The sequence below is a fragment of the Pleurodeles waltl genome, chromosome 7, assembly GCF_031143425.1.
Source record: "Pleurodeles waltl isolate 20211129_DDA chromosome 7, aPleWal1.hap1.20221129, whole genome shotgun sequence".
Lineage (NCBI taxonomy): Eukaryota > Metazoa > Chordata > Amphibia > Caudata > Salamandridae > Pleurodeles > Pleurodeles waltl.
In genome coordinates, this window is record NC_090446.1 from 869,615,002 (window position 1) to 869,642,875 (window position 27,874).

Here is a 27,874-nt window from a genome sequence, read left to right on the forward strand (position 1 = left end):
AGTTTTTGCTGATCAGACAGTCATCATGTGTGACAGAAGCTCTCATACATTCTCTCCTGGGATTCTGCAATATACCATTAATGTTATCAAGTAAATCAACTGTGAGCAAATCACACAAAATCAATCTTGTGGGGTCTTGACTGAGTCTATGCACAGCTCACTACCTCACATATCAAGCCCTGCATAGGCATCCTGTGAATGCAGATGTGTTTCCATAGAATGCACTTGAAAGCCCTATTTACACAGCACTCAAATTTCCCAGGCACTCTACAGCATGCACTCTGCACTCATAAAACTGTTGAATAGTGAAGATACCTAAGTAGTGCATGTATTGTATAATTTCCAGTTATCTATGAAGAGCTCTAATACATTTTAGTTTTGTGTGAAATGACTAACATAAATGACCAATGCTCCATATGTGGGAAAATTAAAGAACGTTTTGTTTTGATCAGAGTCTTGAGGCTCTCTCTGCAATTTGGAGATTGCAAAATGCCCACAACCTGTCTGGTGAATCTGTGTTTTGAGGCCCATGACCAAATAGGGCAATCATGAACTCCGTGCATTGTAAGCAGCGGTATTGTGGTTGACCAGCTGGCTGCAGCCTGGGCGTACACAGAGTGACTTACGGCATGACCAATCACTGAGATACTTGCCATTAAAGAAACAAGCTTATTTGGCATAATGTTCAGTGAGACACATGACAAAATATAAGCCAACAGTTGGGGACAGAGACAGTCCAATGGACATCGGTGTTGATGAATGTTAGCAGGGAGTTTTTCTCAGTGACCAAACTGAGCACAAAGGCTGAGAGAGTGTAGTACTGTCAAAGCCCATATACTTTCTATTATTAAAAAGTTGCTTAAAAAGCTGGAAATGGGGATGCTGGACATGAATATGCCTGTACTGATTAAATATTAGCACTGAGTTTTATGCTATGTTATGCTTTGTCTGAAAGAAGTGAAAAATGGCTTCCATAGCAGTAGCAGTCTATCTTAAAACCGTGCTCTTGTGAAGCTCTTCGTAGCATGCCAATGAGCAGTGGCGTGCAAGGTTTCATTATTGGTAAATCCATTAAAAGATTAAAATATGTTTCTACTTTTGGGAGTTGCTGATTTATTTTTCTAAATATTAGTTAAACTAGAAGAATCATCAATTATATTACAAGTCAATATTTGGTACCAAAAAACATTTTTCGTCAGATGATCCAAGTCTCTATCTATCTTTTTCTTTCTTTCCAAAAGTGCATGCCTATTTCTGGAGTAAAGGTATTCAAAAGCTTTAAGCAGTTAGCCTGACTGCTACTCCTCAATCCTATTTTTTAACGATTGCAAAAAGTCAGCATCCTGCTCAGGTTGTTTCAAAGCCCCAGGCAAACGTCATTACAAAATGTGGGTCGCTTTGCACAATTAAAGTCTCTCGTGCCCCCTAAAAAGGGCGGGCAGTTGATTAGTACATATGTGCGAAGGCCAATTTTCAACCATCGAACTTGTCTTTGCTGTGCCTTACCAAAGTCAAGATCATTAGTTCTGGTTCTCTCTTGCAAAATATACATCCAAAGTGATTGTTTTGAAGTATGATGTATTAAAATCTAACATAACTAAAATGAAACGGTTATATTATGAAAGTGTATGTAAGTTTGAATAGCTCACAATGCATAATGGCATTGTTTCTAGGTGCTTTAGACAGCTGCCAGCCGGAGCAAGGAGCTTGAGGTTGCATTCACTTTCCCCACCCATTGCGGTAAAAGGAAAGAAATGTAGATATACAGCAAGTACTCATTTGTTTTACAAAGATAATTGGATTTGTGTATTTGTGGTTACAGATATTGAAAGAGACAATTTTCCATGTAGGAGCTTAGGACCAAGAAGATCAGGACCTGACGGCAACCATTTCTTCGGTTCTGCTGAGAGGGGGAGTGAAGATTGCATGGGGAGCAGAGTGTATGTGAACCAGCTCCCCCACAGGAGATTGGGGGAAAGGGGCCAAACGTTGACTTCAGGGACTCACTTTGAAAATCAGTCTCATTGATGCAGTTATGTGCCAGTAATGAATTAGGTGTTTTTTAGCTTGTTTCTGAAGAGCATTGTAAATGGAATACTGTGGCTGTCCAAAGGGAGAATGGCCAAGAGGTTAGATTACATCGTAGCAAATCCCTGTCATCTCTGCTCCTGTTTCTGGTATTATTTTTGACTAGTAGTTGTATCCTTGTGAAGCAATGCAGGGTGGTATTTGTTTTACTTTTTGTGAAATTAGTTGGCAGTGGATCCTTTCAGGAAGATACGAAGCAGAGGACCTTGAAGTGAATGTTTTTGCATGGAAAGCCAGTAAGGGTTTTTTAGTTGAGGTGACACTGCTTGGTGTTTTTTTAAACCAAAAGAGGTGGTCAGCTGTATTTTGGTCCTGTGTATGTGATGTATGAAAGTAACTGTGAAGACTAGCATATGAGGCATTCCCCCGTTTTAGATTGAAGGTGCCCAGCTCTCCTATCACTCCTATCATCATTGCATGGATTTTTGGAGTAGTGAAGGTTATGCTTCTTTTGGCTAGGCATGTGGCTTCAAAAGCCACTGCTATTTGAGAGTTGACTCTGAGTTAGGCATCCCAACTTACTACTGAATTTCTTACTTTGGATTTTATGGGTATGGTTTGGCTGAAAAAAGGGGGTGACAGAATAAGGAGGTAAATTGGTGGGCATGGTGCTTGTGTAAACTATTTTTTTTCAGATTCTGATGTTTCAGGTTCTCTTTCTGCCACTTCAGTCTAAGTAGCCTTAGAGTAATCCCTTCCCAAAAAAACAAATGCCCTGCTCAGATCATTTGTGTGAAGGAGCTGTGGGATTTGTCTGAGCAACAAGAGCTGGAAGTTTATGCCCTTGGTTACTTTTGTTATGTGGTGATTTAAATACATGCCTAAACTCTGGAAATATGTATTGGTTTGGTAGGAATTGACTTGATTCCTAATTCATCTTGCCAGATGAAACAAATACAATATGCCCTGTGATTTTCGCTTTGAGGATTTTGTGTTTTTGATCTGTTTATGTAAAGTCATATCTCAAATATCCATTGAAAAACATTCATGAAAATACCTACAGTAAAGGAAGTGTGCTCTTCTTGTCTGTGTCTTATTGTGATTGAAGTTCTGTATTAAGGTTTTTACTGCCTCCTCGTTCATAGTGAATGAGTGATACATTGTTTGTTATTTCATTGTCTAGGCCAAGTGGGTTATTCAGTCGTTCCTTGATTGTAAACTGTTTTTAATATGACACAAAGATGACTCTGATGTGGGGCTCAGTTGAATTAATCCTTGTAGTATTTAGAGGTTATTGGTCCTTAATAAGTTTGCTTGTATTGAATTGGCATTTTTGTATAGCCTAACCCAGTGATTCTTAACCTGTGGTCCAGAGATCCCTCGAGGTCTGCAAAGTCTACTCAGGGGTTTCTCAATTGCTTAGAAAATTGAATAATATTTACATATTAATAAAGTGTGCATAAATAAAGAAGCTAATTACAAATGTTCAAACGCTCTGGAAACATGATGGAATTTGAAATTGGAGGCCAAAAATTAAGTTAGTTTCCTCAGATTGATTTTGGGAGCACTGCAAGTGCATCAAACAGAATATAGTATGAACAATCAGTAGCTTTTATAGCATTTTGCTTTTTTTTTTTTTTTTAATTAACTACAGCATTTCATCATTTGTGTATTGGATGAATGCTTGTTTCTGTATTTTTGTGTATTGTTTTGCCATTCAAATAATTGAAAATGCATAAGCTTGAGTCATCGGCTCCCAGTAGTGACTCAGAGAGTGTGCCCAGCTCCCAATAATGATTCAATGGGGTCTGTGGGTTCCAGTAATTATTAAATGGGGATCCAAAGACGTAATTCATTTAAGATTATGAACAACTGTCCCAGACCACCAATAGCCCAACTACATTGGACCGCCTGTGTAGGGTTTTTGAGAGCAGAACTAGCAGGGGTATCAGTGTGGGAAACATCTCAGTCTGTCTGCCTCTTCTTTTGAGAGATGGGCAGCCAATTTGGCGAATAGCGTGCTCTTCCACATTTGTGACAGAGTACCCTGTGTGCCAAATTCTGAATCAGGCCCTAACCCATTACACCTGTCCTCCAGTGTTGGCACTCTGAATACTCAGATGTACACTAAAATATATTTTCTAAATGTTGCATGTCACAGCAGAAACATTTACAAAGACTCATTAGGTCAAGCCTGCATGTGCATGCACTAGGGCATGCACTCTCACTTGCAAGACTTTTGTTTTCTCTAATGGGGTTGGAATCAGCCTGTTGCTTAGTATTTATTTAGATATGTTGTCAGACTTCTTTGGTGTCTTTTAATTGGACAGTGCTTGCCACACGTCACTTTCTTTAATACCGATGCACATGGACCAAGCACAGAATATTTAACAGTAATTAGTGTCCCTCCACTGCTTGCGCTGTGATTCAGGTACTCTCTCTGCTAAAAAAAAAAACAAAGCTCCATGATGCAGTCATCGCTGCCTGCTTCATAGCACTTTTTTTTATGCCTTCTCCCCACCTCCACCAGTTTCTCCACCCCATCCTGCTTTTTCCTCCCCACCAGCCCCAATCCTTTTGTTTTTCTAAATAGTGTGAAATCGAACTGAAGATACTGCAGTGCTTTAAACAAGCACCAGATTACTTTTCACATCTCATTTTTTTATGAATGTTAAAGGATGCCTGTTCTAGCTTTTATTCAAAACAATATAAGCACATACATTGGTTGGGAAACAAGGGCCAACGTGAGTGAGGAGGTTACTATCTGCCTGTGTCTCAGATAATAGTGACATTATTTAAGGGAGCCTGCACTTTCTGAAGCACAAATGAGGTCTATTTAGGCTGGTGGGAACCTTTTACCAAAATTGGGAGGCATCAGCTTAAAACCTCGTTGCGGATTGTGTTCTGGCAGGATGTTTTTTAATACACTAATCACTTCAGTAGAACAGTCCGGTAAAGACTTTCACTTCTTTAGTGCACATCAGATGTTCCAAAAGACATACAGTATCTCTCTGCCTCGAGATTCAAGAGTATGGCAGAGCAACTTGCCCTGTTGGTGCATTCTGGAAACCTTTCATTGCTGAGTTGGTCAGAATGCACCATTGCCATAAATGTGTAAAGCAACCGCTTGATTATCCACACGTGTTCTTTGTGGCATAGCTTGAACACTGTATCCCTGCAGCATGCCACAAGACCAGCTTCACTTCCTAACAACCGTTGACTGTGTCTACTGTTCACCCTGCACAGTGCTCAGTTGTATTTCAGCCAATTTTGCACTAAATAAATATGGCATACATTCATGCAAAGATAGGAATAACCATGGCGAGGTGACACCTGCCCTACCATGCCAGGCTTTTTTAAGGAAATAAGTGTAACTCACAGTTCTAAAGTTTTCTAAAGCAGAAGGATGGTTGCAAATTGTAATTTGTGTGCATTTCATTGAGAATTACAATACGATCTTTAGAAACAAAGTTCATAATTTATAAATGTCACAAGTGTGTAGCCGTTGGTAAATGGTGATTAACATTCAAATCTTTGCACGAGTAAGCAGTGGGAATCTTTTTCTTTTAAATATGTTTCCTGTGTTTGCTGTTTCCTTGGAATCCCATGTTTTAACTGCTCCGAGTACCAATTTGATTGATTGGTCATTATAAGAATGATGCTTCTCCAACACTACAAAAACAAATGTCTCTTCTACTTTTTAAAAGTGTTTCATTTACTGATCCAACTCAGATCTGTAAATAAAAAGAGGGTAAAAAGCACTAACATCATTTTGTAGGTGCACGCGTGCTTATTCTGTGTGCCTAGAAAATAGGAGAGGCAGACACGACATGGCGCCTTTTTTCTTTTCCTTTTTAGCCATGTTGCACAGCTTTGAGTATACTGTACCGCATCGCTAAAAACCATTGTCAAAGCCATTAGATCCCTAAGTAGTGATCTGTTGGCTTTGCCAATGCTTGTTTTTAAAAAGTAACCTACATTTTTCTCAGGTTGCCCTTTGCCTGAAGTAAGTAGCTAAACCTGGCTTTTTATTTGTATTTTGGTACTTGTAGTCATGCATTTATAAGGAGCAGGGGAAACTTGTGAATCCACAAGGCAAACAATATAATAATTCCTGATATGTTACAGTAACCACTGTCTGTAGACTGTAAAGTATTCCCTACAGTGCAGCCAGGAATTGTCACCGTGCTACATGTGGTGTATGTAATGAGGATGCATGGAGACAGTTACTTATTTCTATGATAAAGGTTCAGAATGAGTGGGTGCTTGACATATCACCACGCTTTCACAGTGGACTTATTCACCATGGTTGCTCATTATCAGATGCCCATTTACACTCAGTGTTTACTGCAATTCGAGGTCTGCATCCAAATTCTGCTCTTGATACTTTTCATCTTCTTGGACTAGCTGTTCACCAGGATTTTATTTGTATTTTTTTTGTCTCCAAGGCCATTATCCTAAACATCACTTAAAGCACTATCTTTCCAGACTTGTGGACCAACATCATCATCACTCTCACTATGTCAGGACTGCTATTCCAAATCAGCATGGAAAGGCCCCTGAGTGAAAGAGGTTATGTGGCACAGTGGTCAGCTGTGCTCCGCTAAGAGGACGATTCTGGCTTAGTTTCCAAAACTCTTCCAGGTTCAGAAAATAATGATAAATAACATTCTTGCTAGAACAAATGAGATGGATAGAAATGTGTAAATCAAAGTGAACCACTAGCAGTGTATTTATGTGCAGCCCATTATATGATTTTGACTCATTCATCCTTTAGCAGGAAAAGAATAATTATATGCACCTTAGTCTTGGCTCTGCTCGAAAGTGGACAGCTAGACTGTGTTGCTGGTATAGGCCTTAACTGAATGAGAGCACATGAAATCTCAAATGTATTTCAGAATTTGAGGTTTCATCTGTGAGTTGCAATAGAATATGTCTAAAACAATTAAGTGATGTCGGTTAGGTCGAGCATTTCAACAGGCCACTTTTTACTCTATAAATGCCAATGTTCGATGGCATATGTTGCTGCAGATACACATGTTTGGCACAGTCCGCTGCCTGGTGTTGGGCTCGGAGTATTACAAGTTGTTTTTCTTCGAAGAAGTCTTTTTGGTCACGGGACCGAAGGACTCCTCCCTCCTCAGCTCCATTGCGCATGGGCGTCGACTCCATCTTAGATTGTTTTTTTCCGCTGTCGGGTTCGGACGTATTCCTTTTCGCTCCGTGTTTCGGTTCGGAAAGTTAGTCAGAATCTCGGAAGAAAGCGTCGGTATTGTTCCGTTCGGTATCGGGATAGTTAGATACATCGACACCGATCATCGGAAGACTTTGGGGTAGTTTCGATCCCCCATCGGGGCCTGGTCGGCCCGACCGCGTGCGACATCGAAGCCGATGGAACGGACCCCGTTTCGTTTCTGCCCAAAATGTCACAGTAAGTATCCTTATACAGATCAGCACTTGGTCTGTAACTTGTGCTTGTCCCCCGAGCACAAGGAGGATACCTGTGAAGCCTGTCGAGCCTTCCGGTCCAGAAAAACACTCCGGGACCGAAGAGCCAGGCGTCAACAAATGGCGTCCACGTCGACAAAACAACGTTTCGACGAGGAAGAGGAAACATTCTCGGTTCCGGAATCAGAATCCGGAGACTCCGACGTCGAACAACAGCAACAAACTGTGAGTAAGACGTCGAAAAGTAAATCCATCGACAAACCGAAAGCCCAGGGGACGCCACTGCCAACAGGCCATGGCTCGACCCATAAAGCAGGCGACCCGTCGAAGGCGCCGAAAAAGGGCACGCCCATAGCGAAGACACCCGACTCCGGTCGAGGGACCGCCATGGAGCAACCTCGGAGCCGAGAAAGCGGCTCCGAGAGACAAAAACAAGATACCGGCACCGAAAAACATCGGCACCGAGAATCCATGCCGAAAGGAACAAAAATTCTGTCGGTGCCGAAACCGAAAAAAGATTCTCTCTCGGCGCCGAAAAATACCACACCTTCATCCTACTCAGAGGAACAAGGAATAAGTGGCCAAATGCACAGATTTGGACAAGAGCTCCAAAGTGTAGAATCGGACTACACACAAAAGAGACTGTACATCCAGCAAGACACAGGGAAGATATCAACCCTTCCCCCAATCATAAGGAAAAGAAGGATCGGACTTCCAAAGGATGACGCACAACCACAAGCCAAAGTGGTTAAAAAAGTCACGCCTCCGCCCTCTCCACCACAGGCATCGCCGGCACAAACACCGCCACAAATGCACTCACCAGCGCAAACTACCATAAGTCATGACGATCAGGATCAAGACGCTTGGGACCTGCAGGACACCCCAGTGCCGGACAATGATCCCGAGTCATACCCCACAAAGCCGTCACCGCCAGAGGACAGTACCTCATACTCGCAACTGGTGGCTAGGGCAGCAGAATTCCACAATGTCCAACTGCATTCCGATCCTATAGAGGATGATTTTTTATTTAACACCCTCTCGGCTACACACAGCCAATATCAATGTCTCCCAATGCTACCAGGGATGTTACGGCACGCAAAACAAATTTTTGAAGAGCCCGTAAAATCAAGAGCCATCACCCCAAGGGTGGATAAGAAATACAAACCACCACCCACAGACCCAGTGTTTATTACTTTGCAGTTACCACCTGACTCCGTGGTAGTAGGGGCAGCTCGCAAGAGAGCAAATTCACATACATCTGGCGACGCCCCACCTCCGGACAAAGAAAGCCGAAAATTTGATGCGGCAGGGAAAAGAGTAGCATCACAGGCAGCCAACCAGTGGCGCATCGCAAATTCACAAGCGCTGCTGGCCAGATATGACCGCGCACACTGGGACGAGATGCAACTTCTCGTAGACCATCTTCCCCAGGAATACCAAAAAAGGGCGCAGCAAATAGTGGAAGAGGGACAAACGATCTCAAACAATCAAATCCGCTCTTCACTAGACGCAGCCGATACTGCAGCAAGAACAGTCAACACTGCTGTCACCATAAGGAGACACGCTTGGCTACGCACTTCAGGCTTCAAACCTAAAATCCAGCAGGCTGTCCTTAATATGCCCTTCAACGAGAAACAACTGTTTGGCTCTGAAGTGGATACAGCCATTGAAAAACTTAAAAAGGACACAGACACGGCCAAGGCCATGGGCGCACTCTACTCCCCGCAGAGCAGAGGCTCTTTCAGAAAAACTCCATTTAGAGGGGGGTTTCGTGGCCAACCCACAGACACCACCAGCCAACAAACAAGAACCACACCATATCAGGGTTCCTTCCAAAGGGGAGGTTTCAGGGGATATCGGGGGGGTCAATTCCCAAGGAGTAGGGGAAGATTCCAGACTCCAAAAACACCTCCACCTAAACAGTGACTTTCAAGTCACGCAACCCCTTCACTCAACACCAGTGGGGGGAAGACTAAGCCAATTCTACCAATCTTGGCAACAGATTACAACAGACAATTGGGTATTAGCAATAATCCAACATGGCTATTGCATAGAATTCCACAACTTCCCACCAAACATCCCCCCCAAAACACGCAAAATGTCACCACAACATTTAGAACTTTTAGGACTAGAAGTTCAAGCACTACTGCAAAAGGATGCAATAGAGTTAGTACCAGTACAACAAAAAAACACAGGAGTTTACTCCCTGTACTTTCTAATTCCAAAAAAAGACAAAACATTAAGACCAATATTAGATCTCAGGACACTAAATACCTACATCATATCGGACCATTTTCACATGGTCACACTACAAGACATCATTCCACTGCTCAAACAGCAAGATTACATGACCACATTAGACCTAAAGGATGCGTACTTTCATATACCAATACACCCTTCTCACAGAAAGTACCTACGGTTCGTATTCAAAGGAATACATTACCAATTCAAGGTGTTGCCATTCGGAATAACAACTACACCAAGAGTGTTCACAAAATGTCTAGCAGTAGTAGCAGCACACATCAGGAGACAACAGATACATGTGTTCCCTTACCTAGACGATTGGCTAATCAAGACCAACACAGTAAAAAAATGCGCAAACGACACCACATTTGTCATACAAACCCTTCACAAACTGGGGTTTTCCATCAACTATACAAAATCACACCTAGAACCGTGTCAAACCCAACAATATCTAGGAGCAACCATCAACACATCAAAAGGAATTGCCACTCCAAGTCCACAAAGAGTGCAGGCATTCCACAAGGTAATAAGTGCTATGTTTCCAAACCAAAAGATACAAGCAAAATTTGTGCTAAAACTTCTAGGCATGATGTCATCATGCATAGCCATTGTCCCAAACGCAAGACTACACATGCGACCCTTACAACAGTGTCTAGCATCACAATGGTCACAGGCACAGGGTCAACTTCAAAATCTGGTGTTGGTAGACCGCCAAACATACCTCTCGCTTCTATGGTGGAACAGCAAAAATTTAAACAAAGGGCGGACATTTCAGGACCCAGTGCCTCAATACGTTATAACAACAGATGCTTCCATGACAGGGTGGGGAGCACACCTCAATCACCACAGCATTCAAGGACAATGGGATATACACGAAACAAAATTTCATATCAATTACCTAGAACTGTTAGCAGTATTTCTAGCGTTAAAAGCCTTCCAACCCATAATAACACACAAATACATTCTTGTCAAAACAGACAACATGACAACAATGTATTATTTAAACAAACAAGGAGGAACACACTCAACACAATTGTGCCTCCTAACACAAAAAATTTGGCAGTGGGCGATTCACAACAACATTCGCCTAATAGCACAATTTATTCCAGGAATACAAAACCAACTAGCAGACAACCTTTCGCGAGACCACCAACAAGTCCACGAATGGGAAATTCACCCCCAAGTTCTGAACAAGTACTTTCAAATTTGGGGAACACCCCAGATAGATTTGTTCGCAACAAAAGAAAACTCAAAATGCCAAAACTTCGCATCCAGGTACCCACACCGCGAATCACAAGGCAATGCTCTATGGATGAGTTGGTCAGGGATATTTGCGTACGCTTTTCCCCCTCTCCCTCTCCTTCCATATCTAGTAAACAAGTTGAGTCAAAACCAACTCAAACTCATACTGATAGCACCCACATGGGCAAGACAACCTTGGTATACAAATCTACTAGACCTATCACTAGTACCGCATGTCAAACTACCCAACAGGCCAGATCTGTTAACACAACACAAACAACAGATCAGGCATCCAAACCCAGCATCATTGAATCTGGCAATTTGGCTCCTGAAATCCTAGAATTCGGACACTTAGACCTCACACAAGAATGCATGGAGGTCATAAAACAAGCTAGAAAACCTTCCACTAGACACTGCTATGCATCTAAGTGGAAAAGATTTGTTTACTACTGCCATGCCAATCAAATACAACCATTACATGCCTCTACTAAAGACATAGTAGGATACTTACTACATTTGCAAAAAGCAAATCTCGCTTTTTCATCTATAAAAATACACCTCGCAGCAATATGTGCTTACCTACAAACTACTCATTCATCGTCTCTATTTAGAATACCAGTTATTAAAGCATTCATGGAAGGGCTAAAAAGAATTATACCACCAAGAACACCACCAGTTCCTTCATGGAATCTTAACATCGTCTTAACAAGACTCATGGGTCCACCTTTCGAACCCATGCATTCCTGTGAAATGCAATATCTAACCTGGAAGGTCGCATTTCTCATTGCAATCACATCCCTCAGAAGAGTAAGTGAAATACAGGCATTTACCATACAAGAACCATTTATTCAAATACACAACAATAAAATAGTTCTAAGAACAAATCCAAAATTTCTGCCAAAAGTAATCTCACCATTCCATTTAAATCAAACAGTAGAATTGCCAGTGTTCTTCCCACAACCAAATTCTGTGGCTGAAAGGGCACTACATACATTAGACATCAAAAGAGCACTAATGTATTACATTGACAGAACAAAGCTAATCAGGAAAACAAAACAACTGTTCATAGCTTTTCAAAAACCACACATAGGAAATCCAATCTCTAAACAAGGCATTGCTAGATGGATAGTCAGATGCATTCAAACATGCTATCTTAAAGCCAAAAGAGAATTGCCTATTACACCAAAGGCACACTCAACCAGAAAGAAAGGTGCTACAATGGCCTTTCTAGGAAACATTCCTATGAGCGAAATATGTAAGGCTGCAACCTGGTCTACGCCTCATACGTTTACTAAACACTACTGTGTAGACGTACTAAATGCACAACAAGCTACAGTGGGCCAAGCTGTACTAAGAACATTATTCCAAACTACTTCAACTCCTACAGGCTAAACCACCGCTTTTAGGGGAGGTAACTGCTTTATAGTCTATGCCAAACATGTGTATCTGCAGCAACATATGCCATCGAACTGAAAATGTCACTTACCCAGTGTACATCTGTTCGTGGCATTAGTCGCTGCAGATTCACATGTACCCTCCCACCTCCCCGGGAAGCCTGTAGCCGTTTAGAAGTAGATCATAAATCTTAAACATCTGAACATTTGTAAATAATTATTAGAAACTCTTATCGTACATACATATTCACTCCATTGCATGGGCACTATTTATACCAAACAACTCCATCCTCACCCTCTGCGGGGAAAACAATCTAAGATGGAGTCGACGCCCATGCGCAATGGAGCCGAGGAGGGAGGAGTCCTTCGGTCCCGTGACCAAAAAGACTTCTTCGAAGAAAAACAACTTGTAATACTCCGAGCCCAACACCAGGCAGCGGACTGTGCCAAACATGTGAATCTGCAGCGACTAATGCCACGAACAGATGTACACTGGGTAAGTGACATTTTCATTTCTAGTCACTTTCCGCTGCTATGTCATTGATCATCTGTTCCGTCTCTTTGTTCAAAAAAGGTTGTTGTCATGCCTTACCATGCATCTTTGTCATTACTGTAACTTGCATCTAATGTCATGCAGCATTCTCAAGAGAAATTAATCAATGCAGGATACACCCTTTCCCTCCGTAATCACTTGGCTTAAAGTACCTTAAATGTTGTAGCTATCCATTTTGGTTTATATATAAGTACTCTACTGACCTTTTTGGCCAGTGTCTGTCACTCGCTCCTGCATGGCCACTGCTCCTGCCACAGTTGTGCCTGACCGGGCCTGCTGGCTCCGTGTTTGAGGCCCGCTTCCGCCTGCGCCTCATCCCTGGTGGTCTAGTGGCCACCTGTGTCTGTCTGGCTTTTTGTCTTTCCCCTATCCTCTTTTCTTTTTCTCTTTTTCTGTTTACTCATTTTTTCTGCCTTTCTCTCTTCTTTGCAACTTTTTGGAGCTTTCTTGTTCCAGCGCTTCTCTCCCTGACCCTGCTACCCTGTGGTGCTGCCCTCAAAATGCTTTCGTGCCCTCCCGCCTCCCAGCTGACCAATCCCTCCCCACTACCTCCCCTTCTTAAGGGTGGTCAGCATGTGGTTGCATGCAGCGGGCGAGCCAAAAGCAAGCCCTTCTGCACCCATCCGCACCTGGACCGTGCCCAGCACCACAGACCCTGGCTCTCACACCATCCACCAATACAACGCCAAAACCCTCCATGCACCGAACCGAGGACCTTCGACTGCCAGCCACCTTGCTTCCCCCACAGGCAGCCACGCACCTTTTGCCTGCCACAACTGCCACTGCACCTTCTCCACACTCCAAATGCCAAAACCCCCCAGCTGCAGAACCATAAAAAAAACCTCCAAATCACCTCTAATGCATCCTCCTCAACATCTGCTCCCTGCACAAGCACGCCATGGAACTTTGGGACCCGATAGATTCCACCACCCCGGACTTAGTCTTCCTCACTGAGTCATGGACAACAAACACAGTGTTCGAACCAGAGATCACCATCCCCAGCGACTACAAACTGCTCCACAAGGACTGACTTTCCAGATCAGGCGGTTGATTAGCCATTGCCCACAAGACCAATCTTCACCAATCAATCAACACACAGTAACACCCTCCCCCCCCCCCCTTGGAGCACCTCCACTTCCAAGTCCATGTAACTCCGAAGACCACCATCCATGTCACCCTCATCAATAGTATCAACAAAGAGAGGGACTGGGAGATTAGTTGGTCCAGTGTACGGTCTCCCAATTAACTGAACATACAAAAAGGTTTACACTGTTCCAAATGAAAAGAATATAATAACAAGGGGAACATTAAAGTTCAGGAGCAGGAGCAAGAGCCCTCACACATCCAAGAGGATGTCATGCTTCATCATTGGGTAGCTCCTCGTCAGACCGGCACTGCAATGTCTGACGGGCTCCCCGTAAGGGGGCTCTTTGCCGGAGATCTTTTAGGTAGCAGCCGTAGTAGCGGGCACTACAAGACCTGGTGTTACGGTCAGGCGCTAATCCTGGCAGGAGAGTGAAAGCTAAAAATGGTTCCCAGTCCTGATGGAGCAAGTCAATTTAATTAATCAATAGAAGGGACCGGGACCAAGATTAAAAACAGAAGGAAAGTGTAAAATGAGAAATATTGCTCAACTACTTTCTGCATGGTGCTGGAGCTTGGGGAGATTATCGTCAGGCTCCTAGGACATGGTCAATATGTTTTGCGTACAGTGACTACAAACTCTCTTTACGGGAGAGCACGTCAGGGTAGGTTTCCCTGCAGACTGCCGTCATCCACTAATAGTGACCGCTTTCGGCATGCTACTTCCCAAGGGGCCCCCCATATATCAAGGGATGGGCGACCATTAAAGGTTTTTGACAATTAGTGAACTTCAATGTAAGTGACTATATGATTTGTTTGACATTTTTGCAAACCTTCGGTAATATAGACAGGAGAAGTCTTGTTATGTATTGGTCCTGAAGAAGCATCATAGGATCTTGTTAGACCACTGTACGCTAAACATGTTGACCATGTCCTAGGAGCCTGTTGATAATCTCCCCAAGCTCCAGCACCATGCAGAAAGTAGTTGAGCATTATTTCTCATTTTACACTTTCCTTCTGTTTTTAATCTTGGTCCCGGTCCCTTCTATTGATTAATTAAATTGATGTGCTCCATCAGGACTGGGAACCATTTTTAGCTTTCACTCTCCTGCCAGGATTAGCGCCTGACCGTAACACCAGGTCTTGTAGTGCCCGCTACTACGGTTGCTACCTAAAAGATCTCCGGCAAAGAGCCCCCTTATGGGGAGCCCGTCAGACATTGCAGTGCCGGTCTGACGAGAAGCGACCCAATGATGAAGCATGGCATCCTCTTGGATGTGTGAGGGCTCTTGCTCCTGAACTTTAATGTTCCCCTAGTTATTATATTCTTTTCATTTGGAACAGTGTACACCTTTTTGTATGTACCCTCATCAATAGACCACCCGACTCACGCCCAGCCTTCAGTGACTCCATCATCGACCTCGTAGCCCCCGCACACTCGCCTCCACCAACTATATACCGCTTGGAGACCTCAACTTCCACATCAATGATCACAACACCTCCTAGCTACTCGTAAACCTTGACACAGTCGGTCTCAAGCAATTGGTCACCTCACCAACACACATCGTCGGACACACACTTGGCCCCATCTTTTCCGCCAGCAGCAACGTCACCATCAACCACTCAACACAGCTGCACTGGACTGACCACCACTGCATCAATTTCTCCATCACCACATCTACAGCTCATGTCTACACCGTCCATCCCCCCACTGGAAATGGAACCAGACCACAGAGGAGCAACTCATCAACACCCTCATCAGCTCACCACCCCGACACAAAAGATGCCAACACCTCAGCACGCAACCTCCGCCAGTGGATCATCAATTGCGTCCACACCCTAGCTCCACTCTGAACGATCACAGGGAAACACACCACCAAAAAAGCCAGCTGATTCACCCTCGCACTCAAGGAATTGAAGCGCACCTGCAGAAAACAGGAGAAAAATGGAGGCACAACAATTCCCGGAGATCCTTGCAGCCTTCGAATACGCCACAAGATCCCACTATGGCGTCATCAGATCCACCAGAAAAACCACCCTGCAGGTCTGTATCATCGCCATCACTCACAATACAAAATAACTTTTCACCATCACCAAGGAATTTGCCAAACCACAGGCTGAGGCCACTATCATCCCTCCATACCAGGACCTCTGCAACAGACTAGCTGCCTTCTTCCATTGGAAAATCAAGGATATCTATGACAGTGTCAGACCCCAAGTCTCTCCGAACTCACCAACAATGCCCCAACCCGAAACCACTAAACCCACACAGCTCCACAATGAGACTCGCTTCATCATGAGCAGCATCCACTCCGGAGCCCCCACCGACTCTTGCCTCCACTACATCTTCAACAAAGTCAGTGCCTCGCTCTCACCCTAGCTCCACAAGACAATAAACTGCTCCCTTGAGACGGCCACTTTCCCCAAGGACTGGAAGCATGCAGAGATCCACCCACTCTTGAAGAAAAACACAGGCGACCCCACGGATCTCAAGAATTATTGCCCCATCTCGCTGCTGTCTTTCACACCCAAGGTCGCCGAAAAAGCAATCAATGCTCGGCTCTGCCAAGACATCGAGGACAACAACATCCTGGATATCTCCCAATCAGGATTTAGAACTAGTCACAGCACTGAGACCGCCCTGGTCACCGCCACAGATGACATCCGCTCTCTCCTCGACTGCGGCCAAACAGCAGCCCTCATCCTACTAGACCTATCGGCTGCCTTCAATACAGTGCCTCACCGCACTCTATGTGCCAGACTCTGCACAGTAGGCATACACGGCCAGGCTCTTCGTGGATACGCTCCCTCCTGACAGGCAGAATGCAGAGAGTCATGCTACCGCCACACCTGTCAGAACCTACAGAGATCAGCTGTGGAGTACCCCGGGGATTCTCGTTGAGTCCCACGCTGTTCAACATCTACATGGCCCCTCGCGCCACAATCACAGAAGCTACGAATTGAACATTGTCTCCTACGCTGATGATGCCCAGCTGATCATCTCCCTGACCGAAAACCTCACAAATGCCAAGAAAAAGAGTTGCAAGACAGGTTGGAAGCAGTCACCGCCTGGATGAAGGAGAATTGCCCTAAGTTCAATTCCAACAAGACAGAGATCCTCATCCTGGGACCCTTCTCTTCAGCCTGGGATGACTCCTGGGGGCCATCAACCCTTGGCAGCCTCCCCGCCACTTCATATACCACACATTCAACCTCGGCGTCGTCCTCGACTCAGTGCTCACCCTGACAAAACAGGTCAACTCTGTCGCCTCCACCTGTTTCCACACCCTCCGACTCCTATGGAAGATCCTCAGATGGATCCCAAGTGACTGCCCTGATCACAAGCTGACTTGACTACGGCAACACTCTCTATGCCGAAACCACCAAGAAGAACCTGAGAAAGCTATAAGAAATCCAGAACGCCTTCACCAGACTCATCCTGAACATCCCTGCTGAGAACACATCACAAGACACCTGAGAGATCACTGGCTCCCCGTCAAGAAGAGGATCAGCTTCAAGCTCCTCATACACGCTTACAGAGCCCTCAACACCCTTGGACCCTGCTACCTCAACCACTGCATGACCTTTTACTCACCTGTCAGACCTCTCTGCTCCTCCCAGCAGTCGCTAGTCACCGTACCCCGCATAAGGAACTCCTCAGCTGGAAGGAGATCTTTCACCCACTCTGCGGCAAAATGTTGGAACACCTGACCTCTCCACCTCATACAATCACTGTTGCTACCTCAATTCAGGAAGTACCTCAAGATCTGGCTCTTCGACTGAACCTTGAGGACCTAGCCCACAGCACCTTGAGACCCTACTGGTGAGTAGCACACTTTATAAATTGTTGATTGATTAATTGACTTGTGTTGAACATAGTTCTCACTGAGTTAAACAAACACATAGACTGTAGAATCTGATAGAGTGTTGTGGTTGTGAGGTAATGCAATGGAGAAGCAAGGTCGGGGCAGTTGGAAAGTGGAACAGCCAGGAGCAGCTGTGCCTTGGTGTTTCCTGAGTATGGTGTCAGGGTGTACAAGAAATAAAGCTTCAACTCTCTTCTTGTGTGGATTCGTCATTACAAATCTACTTTCTATTGTGTGTCAAGATGCACTTATTGAATCCTTCTAGACATCAGTCAAGGTAATATTGCTTTGGACGAGATGAGCCTGAGCTGCGGCTCGCTCTTTCTGGGCCCTTCCACAAGTGGAGAATTGAATGTCTGCCGTTGTTACCAAGAACAAAGGGACAAATGTCTTAATTGTTTATGCAACACAACACAGCAACCAAAGATGAAAGCAAAAAAAGCAAAACAGTTCCATATCTGCTAAGATAGGGTGCTGATTCTCTCTCCCGCTGTGCTAATGCACTTTAGGCAGCCTTGTGCCAGTGCACGAATGCATGCACCATAGTGCAAAAGGTCTGATAACAAACATATATTTTGTACTGGAAGAGCACTCTTACAATACAAAAAAAAACGGATGATGCTTTTACATTGTTGAACACTTTTAGAACTTTGTATTTGTATTGTACAGTACAGCAATAATGCAAAGCTAGAAAAGTGTTTTAGAAAAGAAACTTTTCCTTTAACTGTATGCCTGCCCCAAGGAGGTGTAAATTTTTTGGTCGCAAATTCCTGTTTCCCAGTATTAGTGACAAAATCCTTGTCTGGTTACGTGGGAGCGTTCATGAACCGCCCCTTGGTGTAAAGGTCACAAAGTAGCAGCACAAAGCGCTACTTTGCTTTACATTTACGAATGTTTTGCACTGGAAAGTAAATCCCAAAATTAACCGTTTGGGCTGAGTTTCCATCAGTTTTGTGGCACATATCTGGTACGAAATGTTGATAAATGTGACCCATCGTGTGTTTTTCTCCGAGCTTATATGATGTATGACACATGAGCCCTCGGTTGAGTCCTCCAAACTCTCGGAGATGGGGGCAGAACTCTCATGGGGATGGGGATGGATCCGCGAATCTGCGGGGACCCTAGAACATGCACTCACCCTTTTCTGCATTCGGATTGTTCCTACAGACTGTGACCCCCTTAGAGTCAAACTCCCCTCCGCTTCCCAGCCACATCTCTGGTACCCAATTACAACTGCTGCGTCTGCCAGACGCTCTGAAACAAGGCGTGAGACAAAAGAGATTTGCGTTCTCACTTCAGAGATAAAGTTAGGCGTTTTACACGTACCCCTGTTAAAGACATATAATGATGAGCTCACCTAGTGGCACAAATGAGAGGTGGCACATTTCTCTGCCGTAGAGAGATGAACGAGACTGACAATTCCTGCAACACTTTCCAATCCTCCATGCATTTTTGGAAACGGGATGTCGTGTCGCAGCCTTTAGTGAGGATCTTATAATGATGGAGGGAATAGATTTGCAAGTGGTGAAAGCCACTTATAGGGAATTTATTTTTTAGAAATTAAATCCAGACAACTTCTGGAGCACATAGATAGACATTTGGACTCTGAATCAAGTATCTGCCCAGTGGTCATCCTTTATAGCAGGAGATATTCTTGTACCAGCAGGGGTTAAAAGCAAGAGTACTCGGCATCGCCAATTTCAACAAGTCACTAAGAAGTTAACTCTGAGCAAAGTTCTAGAGTGACAATTGAAAAGTCTGTTGTAAGGGTGGTAGCGAATAGTACTTAGAGTTTCAGTAGCAAACATCTTTCGTTTCTTTACGCACAATGTTACTCTCGTGAAGCGTTTCAGGTGTCTCTGTAGTTAGATTAAAGACCATGAGCGAAAATTATAAAACATATCACAGATCAATATTCAGTGTTGCATCATAAGGTATTTGATGGAAAAACAAATCACTGTTTAATTTGTTTCTGCACTGCCCCCTTTACCGACATTTCATTGTGATGCTAAAATATTACTTGAATATAACTTTGAGAACAGCCCTCTCTCTTCCATCAAACTTCAACCACGTGTCGACTAAACGAGAGAGTGAGTGCCTAGCTTCTAATTCTTCCCGTTAGCTGGGAATTTTAGCTGAATAAAACAGCTAAAGTTACTTTATACTGTTAAGCGGCATCCGGACGTATGTGGGTGCAGTTTTTGATTGCGACACTGAGAGTCGCTGTCCATCCACCTGAGAAATAATCCACCGGGACATTCGGCCGACCACGAAATGCAAATGCACCAGGCGAAACGGACAGTGGCAAAGGCGATGTATTAGTACTCAGGACCTCGGTGCGAAGCAGGCTCTCCTTGTGTGCGGCCTTCCAGCGGGCTTTATTTTCAAACTACCAGAGGGTTGTGCGAGTCTTTAGTGTAACATGGCTGAAACACCCAAAGGGTGCTGCAGCCCGACTCAGACACAGGTACGCTGTTACTCCAGGGCTCAGTCACCGAGAGGCTGTTACTCCGGGGCTCAGACATCGAGGCGCTGTAACTCCGGGGCTCAGACATCGAGGCGCTGTAACTCCGGGGCTCAGACACCGAGAGGCTGTTACTCCGGGGCTCAGACACCGAGAGGCTGTTACTCCGGGGCTCAGACATCGAGGCGCTGTAACTCCGGGGCTCAGACACCGAGAGGCTGTTACTCCGGGGCTCAGACATCGAGAGGCTGTTACTCCGGGGCTCAGACATCGAGGCGCTTTTACTCCGGGGCTCAGACACCGAGACGCTGTTACTCCGGGGCTCAGACATCGTGGCGCTGTTACTCCGGGGCTCAGACATCGAGGCGCTGTTACTCCGGTGTTCCTCTCCTACTTCTTGTGACTCTGCTGACAGTCTGTGGAGCCGCGTCTGGGCAGCTGCGTTATTCCATTCCCGAGGAAATAAGGAAAGACTCGTTTGTTGGGAATGTGGCTTTGGATCTGGGGATGGATATAAAAGAGTTATCAGAAGGAGGAGCCCGCATTGTGTCCAGAGGTAGGAAGCAGTATTTTAATCTCAATATAAACAATGGATATTTATATGTCAATGAAAGGATTGACAGAGAAAACACATGTGGTCACGCCGACCGGTGTATTTTGAATTTAGAGATTATTTCAAAAAGCATGTTGAAAGTGTACGCGGTTGAAGTGGATATTCAGGATATTAATGACAATTCCCCCACATTTATAGCCGAGCGAATAGCATTGCAAGTCATGGAAAGCACTTCTCCCGGGACACACTTTGTGCTCCCTGAAGCCCACGATGCAGATGCGGGGGTCTACTCTCTACAGACCTATCAGCTCAGCTACAATAAGCACTTCACCCTGAACGTGAAAAGCAGAGGCGATGGCACGAAGTATGCAGAGTTGGTGCTGGTGTCTCCTCTAGACCGGGAAGAGCAGGATTCTCACCAGCTAATGCTCACGGCTGTAGATGGGGGTGACCCGGCCAGGTCAGGCACAGCAATGATAAATGTCACCGTTCTAGATTACAATGACAACGCTCCCGTTTTCAGCCAGCCTGCTTACAAGTTCAGTGTACCGGAGAACTCAGCAAAGGGGACAGTTGTGGGCACCGTCAGAGCCACTGACATCGACAAGGGAATGAACTCAGAAGTGACCTATTCCTTTAACACAATTAAACAAAATGTTTTACAAAAATTCAAACTGGATTCTAAAACTGGATCAATATCTCTGATTGAACACTTAGATTTTGAAGAGTCCGAACTTTATGAATTTGAAGTCATGGGAACGGACGTAGGAAGTCTGTCATCACGCTGCAAAGTTGTGATAGAGGTGATTAATGTTAATGACAATGTCCCAGAGATTTCGCTGTCTTCTCTGCTCAAGCAAGTTCCAGAAAGCAGCCCACCAGGCACAGTCATTGCTGTCCTGGAAGTGTTCGATAGGGATTCAGGAGAGAATGGAAAGGTTACTTGTTCCCTCCAGTCTCATCTTCCCTTTCATTTACAGAAATCGATTGGAAGTTATTACAATTTGGTAACTGATGATGTTTTAGACAGGGAGCAGGTCCCAGCATACAATATTACCATTACAGCCACAGACAGCGGAACTCCGCCATTCTCTAAAACTGAAACCATAAATCTTCAGATTACAGATGAAAATGACAATCCACCAATATTTAAACAAAGCTCATACAACGCATTCCTAATTGAAAATATTTCTCCAGGAACATCTGTTTTTTGCGCCATGGCAACCGATTTAGATTCCGAGAACAATTCCAAAATCACATACTCCATAACTGATGGCCGCATAGGGGAAGTACCATTGTCTTCTTACATATCCATTAATTCAGAATCTGGTATCATTTATGCACTTCAGTCATTCGATTTCGAAAGGTTTAGAGAAATCCAGGTTCAAGTGAAGGCCCAAGATGGTGGATCTCCATCTCTTGCCAGTAATGTCACTGTGACATTCTTTGTACAGGATCAGAATGACAATAGTCCTGAAATATTATACCCATCAACCCCCACAGATGGCTCCTCGGGTGTGGAGATGGCACCTCGCTCCTCTGAACCAGGTTATCTGATCACTAAAGTTATCGCTGTCGATGCTGACTCCGGTCAGAATTCCTGGCTCTCCTACCAGCTGCTGAGGTCCACAGACCAGGGGCTGTTTACTGTAGGTCTCCACACCGGAGAGATCCGGACATCCCGCCCCATTATGGAAAAAGACGCCATAAAACAATTCCTGGTGGTCTTAGTAAAGGATAATGGACAGACTCCTCTCTCTTCTTCAGTTACAGTCACCATAGTGCTGGCAGACAGTCTGCCAGAAATGCTTCATGATATAAGTAACCCTTCAGCTCCTGCGGACATGGAGTCAGACCTCACACTGTATCTAGTGATTGCTGTTGCTGTTGTTTCGTTCTTGTTCCTTTTCTTGCTAATTGTTGTTTTGGCCCTTAGGATTCACCTTTGGAGAGAATCTCAGCTGCGAGATACATCTGGTGTTAATTTCAATGCACTTCCTGCCACTCAGTTTGTAGGAATTAATGGTGTAAAAGCTTTTCTACAGACCTATTCCCACGATTCCTATTTAACAACAAATACACGGAAAAGCCAACTTCAGTTTACAGATTCCAACGAATCAAATGCAATTTCACAGAAACAGAACTGTGAACAACAAGGACACCTACTTATTGAAGATTTTCTAGAACTAGACAAAGAGATTGAGCCTTTTATTCAGGTAAGTGTATTTTTCTTGTAGTGTATTGACTTGATTGAATACATAACACTAGTTATAGACTGATGTATAATCCCTGTTGCAATTCCCTAATGCAGACCTGATTTATCCCATTACAAGACTGTTCTGTTTACTACAAATGTGCATCTGGCTAGCAGAAATATAAACGCATGTGCCTTAGCCTATGTACTTCTCCATATATACAAAATTGTCTATACCTGAAAAATCTTGCCAATGCTAAAATATACCTGCTTCGTCATGATAAATTCAAATAGAGTCAAACTTGAAATAAACCTGCCTGAGAGCAATTTGTGACTAAGTAGTGCAGACATTGATCATGAGATCTCCATTGGGCTCCCTGTTAAGATTAACATTCTATGTTATCAGCACATCCCCTTCCTTAACACTTTCTTTAATAGTAACCTTGCACACATCTCCTGGTACCTTTCAATCGTTTACTGCGGAGTCTGAAATCATCATCAGTGCTTCATTACCTGTAGGTTTTATGTTTATCTTAGCTGAGTTTCTCTAACCACAACACGACCTGTAGCACCCTATGTAATGTAGGTAAATGTCATCCTTTTTTATTAACATGATACTTTTCTGATAACGGATATCATAAGAATACGGGTCATCCATAAAGCAGACGAGGGTGGGTTTGATGTCTTCTCAGGAGTTCAAAATTTGCACTCGCTGAGTAGCTATCAAAGCCGTGTGTAATGTGCAAGAAGCTGATTCTGAACGTGCATTTATATTAATTCTCTATGATTGTCCTTTGTAAAAATTCCCAGATATATTTAGAAAAGTTCAATTGATTGTTCAGCTCGAGCAGATCTGTCCGCCCTCCTTTTGTTTAAAGGGCGAACATGTCGGGTGACCTTCAGTGTCTTCCAGAGATTGACGGGACACTTCCAGGTCAGCTAGTTCTGAACCCGTGAGTCTTTCTGCAAATGGCGTTTCATATTATTGTGCTCCATTTTTTGCATACAGCAAACTCCTTCTGATATACGAATAATATATGTACTTGTGTGAAAGAACGGCTACGTAGGTGTCCGAAAATCTTCACAAAGTCCTTCAAAAACCATCCCACATATCCTGCTACGTAGACCAGAATTATTCACTGAGTTGCTCACACCGACGTTTACACACTATCAATACATGGTATCGGGTGATCTATTCCTGTAGCCTGACCAATTACATCTTTTTACAATCATTTCATCCGAGGTGATTCTAAAGAAAGTCCATCAGTTTGCTAAACTCCGCCTTATACTGTTTGAAAGTAATGCATTTTGCATTACTTTTGTGAGTCCATTTCTAGTAGACGTGGATAACGTGCTCATCTTAGTCTTTTTTTCATTGAAATGTGTTATCGAGTTCAGAGGGTACTTACTAACTACATCGTTAAGTTGAGTTCAGCGCTCAAACAGAAGAGATCTTAGATTGAGCCACAAGAGGCCGCTGTTGTCTAATAGGGTGTCAGAGCCTGAGCTTCACCGGAAGCTCTCACAGTCTCATTGCTGTGAAACAGGACAGAAGCATAAACCTCACCCAGGGCGACTTTCGCTTCATCGCGTTTCCTTCAGAAGCCACCCCGGCTGTTTTCCGCCTCTGTTATCCCAAACACTGGGGGTTATTTCACTTTTCTTGGAAGGCTGCCCTTTCCTCTGCGTTTGTACAAAGGATCGCTTACACGCTAAGGCAGGAGCCCTCACCGGACGAGCAGGTATGAGACGCGAACGGCAAGTACTCCTTTATTTGGTATTCTTCTGGGTCTGTGAGGTTGTTCCTGAACTGATACAGTATTCAATCCCCGAAGAAACGAAGAAGGGATCAATTGTGGCTAACGTTGCGAAGGATTTGGGGCTGAACATGGGACATTTGTCAGTCAGGAAACTCCGCATCGTTTCTGGTGCAGATAATCAATATTTCAGAATAAACGCAGACACCGGGTACCTGCACGTAAACGAAAGGATAGACAGGGAGGAAATGTGCGGAGAATCTGTCACCTGTTCCATTAACTTCGATACAGTTGTGCAGAATCCTGTGAATGTTTTTAACGTGGAAGTCCACATTCGGGATATAAATGACAACGCCCCGAGTTTTTCGAAGAATTCAGTTGCATTAGAAATAGTGGAGACGACGTTGCCGGGAGCGCGCATTGCACTTGGTAATGCCCGAGATCCTGATATTGGCGTTAACGCCCTGCAGGGCTACAAGCTGAGCAATAACCAACATTTTGTCCTAGAAGAGAGAGAAAGCAGCGATGGCTTCAAGCATGCAGAGTTAGTGCTACAGAATGCGCTAGACCGTGAAAAACAAAGTCACTATCGACTGGTTCTCACTGCTTCTGACGGGGGAGATCCGATCAGGTCCAGCACCGTGGACATTAATATTAATGTTCTTGATGTCAATGACAATTTCCCGGTGTTCAGTCAAGAGGTCTACAGAGCCAGCATTAGTGAAGGGTCAGCAAATAACTCAGTGGTGCTTCAGGTAAGAGCCACTGACAAGGATGAAGGTTCAAATTCAAAAATCGCATATTCTTTCAGCAGCATTTCTGATAATGCTAATTATGCCTTCAGTCTGGATGTAGAAACTGGAGAAATAAGACTGAAAGAGGTCCTCGACTTTGAGAAGACCAAATCTTATAAAATGGTAGTAGAAGCAAAGGACGGAGGCGGGCATGTTTCCCATTGCAGGATACTTTTAGAGATTATAGATGAGAATGATAATGCTCCAGAGATAACCTTTACATTAGTCACCATCCCGGTTCCAGAGAACTCCACTTCAGGCACAGTGGTGGCTCTGATCAATATCCATGATCGAGATTCTGGAGAAAATGGGGAGGTGGAGTGTCAAATTGACGAACGAATGCCATTTAAATTGATATCATCCTCTGGAAAGACCTATAAACTTGTCACCGCAGGTGCACTAGACAGAGAAACTGCATCAGAGTACAATGTAACAGTTAGAGCTACAGACAAAGGATCTCCTCCTCTAGCCACAAACCGAACTGTCCGATTACAGTTATCTGACATAAATGACAATCCGCCGGTTTTTGATCAATCGTTATACCAGGTCTATGTTCAAGAAAACAATCCGCCTGGTGCCTCCATTTATCTGTTAAATGCGTCAGATTTGGATGTTGATCGAAATTCTCATGTCACATACTCCTTAATGAGTGATAACAGGGACGCTGTTCCCCTCTCATCCCTCGTCTCCATTAACTCCCAAACAGGTGTGATTTATGCGCAGCGGTCCTATGACTATGAGCAACTCAAGGATTTTCCCTTCCAGGTCAAGGCTCAGGACGCTGGGTCTCCTCCTCTCAGTAGTAATGTCACTGTGAGAGTATTTATTGTGGATCAGAATGATAACAGTCCTGAAATCCTCTACCCTGCAATCGGATTTGATGGTTCTGCATCATTTGAGATGGTTCCTCCTTCGTCTGATCCAAATTATCTGATCACAAAAGTTGTGGCTGTGGATGCTGATTCTGGGCACAACGCCTGGCTCTCCTACCACCTGCTACCAGTCTCTGAACCCACATTTTTCAAAATAGGGCTTCACACTGGAGAAATTAGGACATCCCGTGTGTCCTTTGAGAAATATGCTGGGAAGCAGAATGTGATCATCATGGTAAAGGACAATGGACAGCCACCCCTTTCAGCCACAGTTACTCTGCACGTGGTGTTTGCAGAAACCATGCAGGAGGCACTTCCTGAATTAATCAATCAACCAAATGACTCAGACGAGCAGTCCTATTTAAACATCTATTTAGTGACTGCTTTAGCTTTAATTTCGTTTCTATTCATTCTAACTCTGATGCTTGCAGTGATTATAAAATGCAGACAAACCTTGAGCCCTATGAAGCTTGATTCTCTAACTCCGGCTCTTTATGCTCACATTGATCCACGATTATCATCCAACTATCAAAATGGAACTCTGCCACTGCCCTACTCGTATGAGGTCGCGGTTGCCCTGGACTCAGTGAACAATGAATTACATTTTCCAAAATCAAGCCATGATGTTTTGACAGACATTATTTTTTCTACAAATGATGTTGGAATAAGAAAGGACTCTCTGGAAGGGACTATTAGTAATGAGAACTTCAACCAGGTGAGTCTTTATTCAATTATATTTATTTATATAGAATTTGTTTCCTAACTTCTTTACCAGGTTACTATTTTACTTCACGAGTCATGACTAAACAATTGAATGTGTGTGTGTGTGTGCAGGCCATTGCGTGTTTGTGAATGCACACAAGTATGCTTTGATGCCTCATTTTCTTCATATCTCATAAGTAAACATTTCTACCTGCCTGTAATGAAAATATGCTCTTCTTTTGATGGCTTTGTTTTTTTCTATAACATGTCAGCAAAACACCAGTAGAATTATGTTCTCATCATTGCCTGACAGTATGTTTTCCACGTACATTATGAGATAATTTTGTAATTCAGCCATGCAAGAGTGTATTAGAGACAGCAAAATAGGCCTGACACATTTTCGTGTTTAAAGCAAGATAGGTTTATGTGGAGATATGTGCACATTTGTATATTTAGTGTATTTTCATGAAAAGTTGGCAAAATTATACTTTTAGCATGCAAAGTGGTTTGTCTTTATCTCTTGAGAGCTTCTCACAAACATTAGTTAAGCAATATGCTGAGGGTGTCTTACTCACAAAAATTACACAAAATTTGAACATGATGTGTGCCCAACCGAAAGTCCCCCGGTGAGATATTTTTTAGCTTGAACCAGTCTCCCACAGGTTAATATGAGACAGTGT

At 43.9% G+C, this 27,874-nt stretch overlaps 1 protein-coding gene across 9 annotated transcripts in view; it reads left to right on the forward strand.

Annotated features, from left to right (window-relative positions):
- The window catches only part of LOC138245662 (protocadherin gamma-C3-like), an 830,748-nt gene that overhangs the window by 263,437 nt on the left and 539,437 nt on the right, over positions 1–27,874 (forward strand). Inside the window, exon 1 of one of the 9 annotated variants that reach the window (XM_069199419.1) lies at positions 20,165–23,091. The exons of 7 other annotated variants lie outside the window; for them this stretch is intronic. In XM_069199419.1, coding sequence (XP_069055520.1) covers positions 20,281–23,091 — 2,811 coding nt within the window. In that variant the 5' untranslated portion in view covers positions 20,165–20,280. Of the gene's footprint in view, positions 1–20,164; positions 23,092–24,667; positions 27,208–27,874 lie in introns of those variants that run through there. One more of the 9 variants, XM_069199464.1, reaches the window with a different exon arrangement.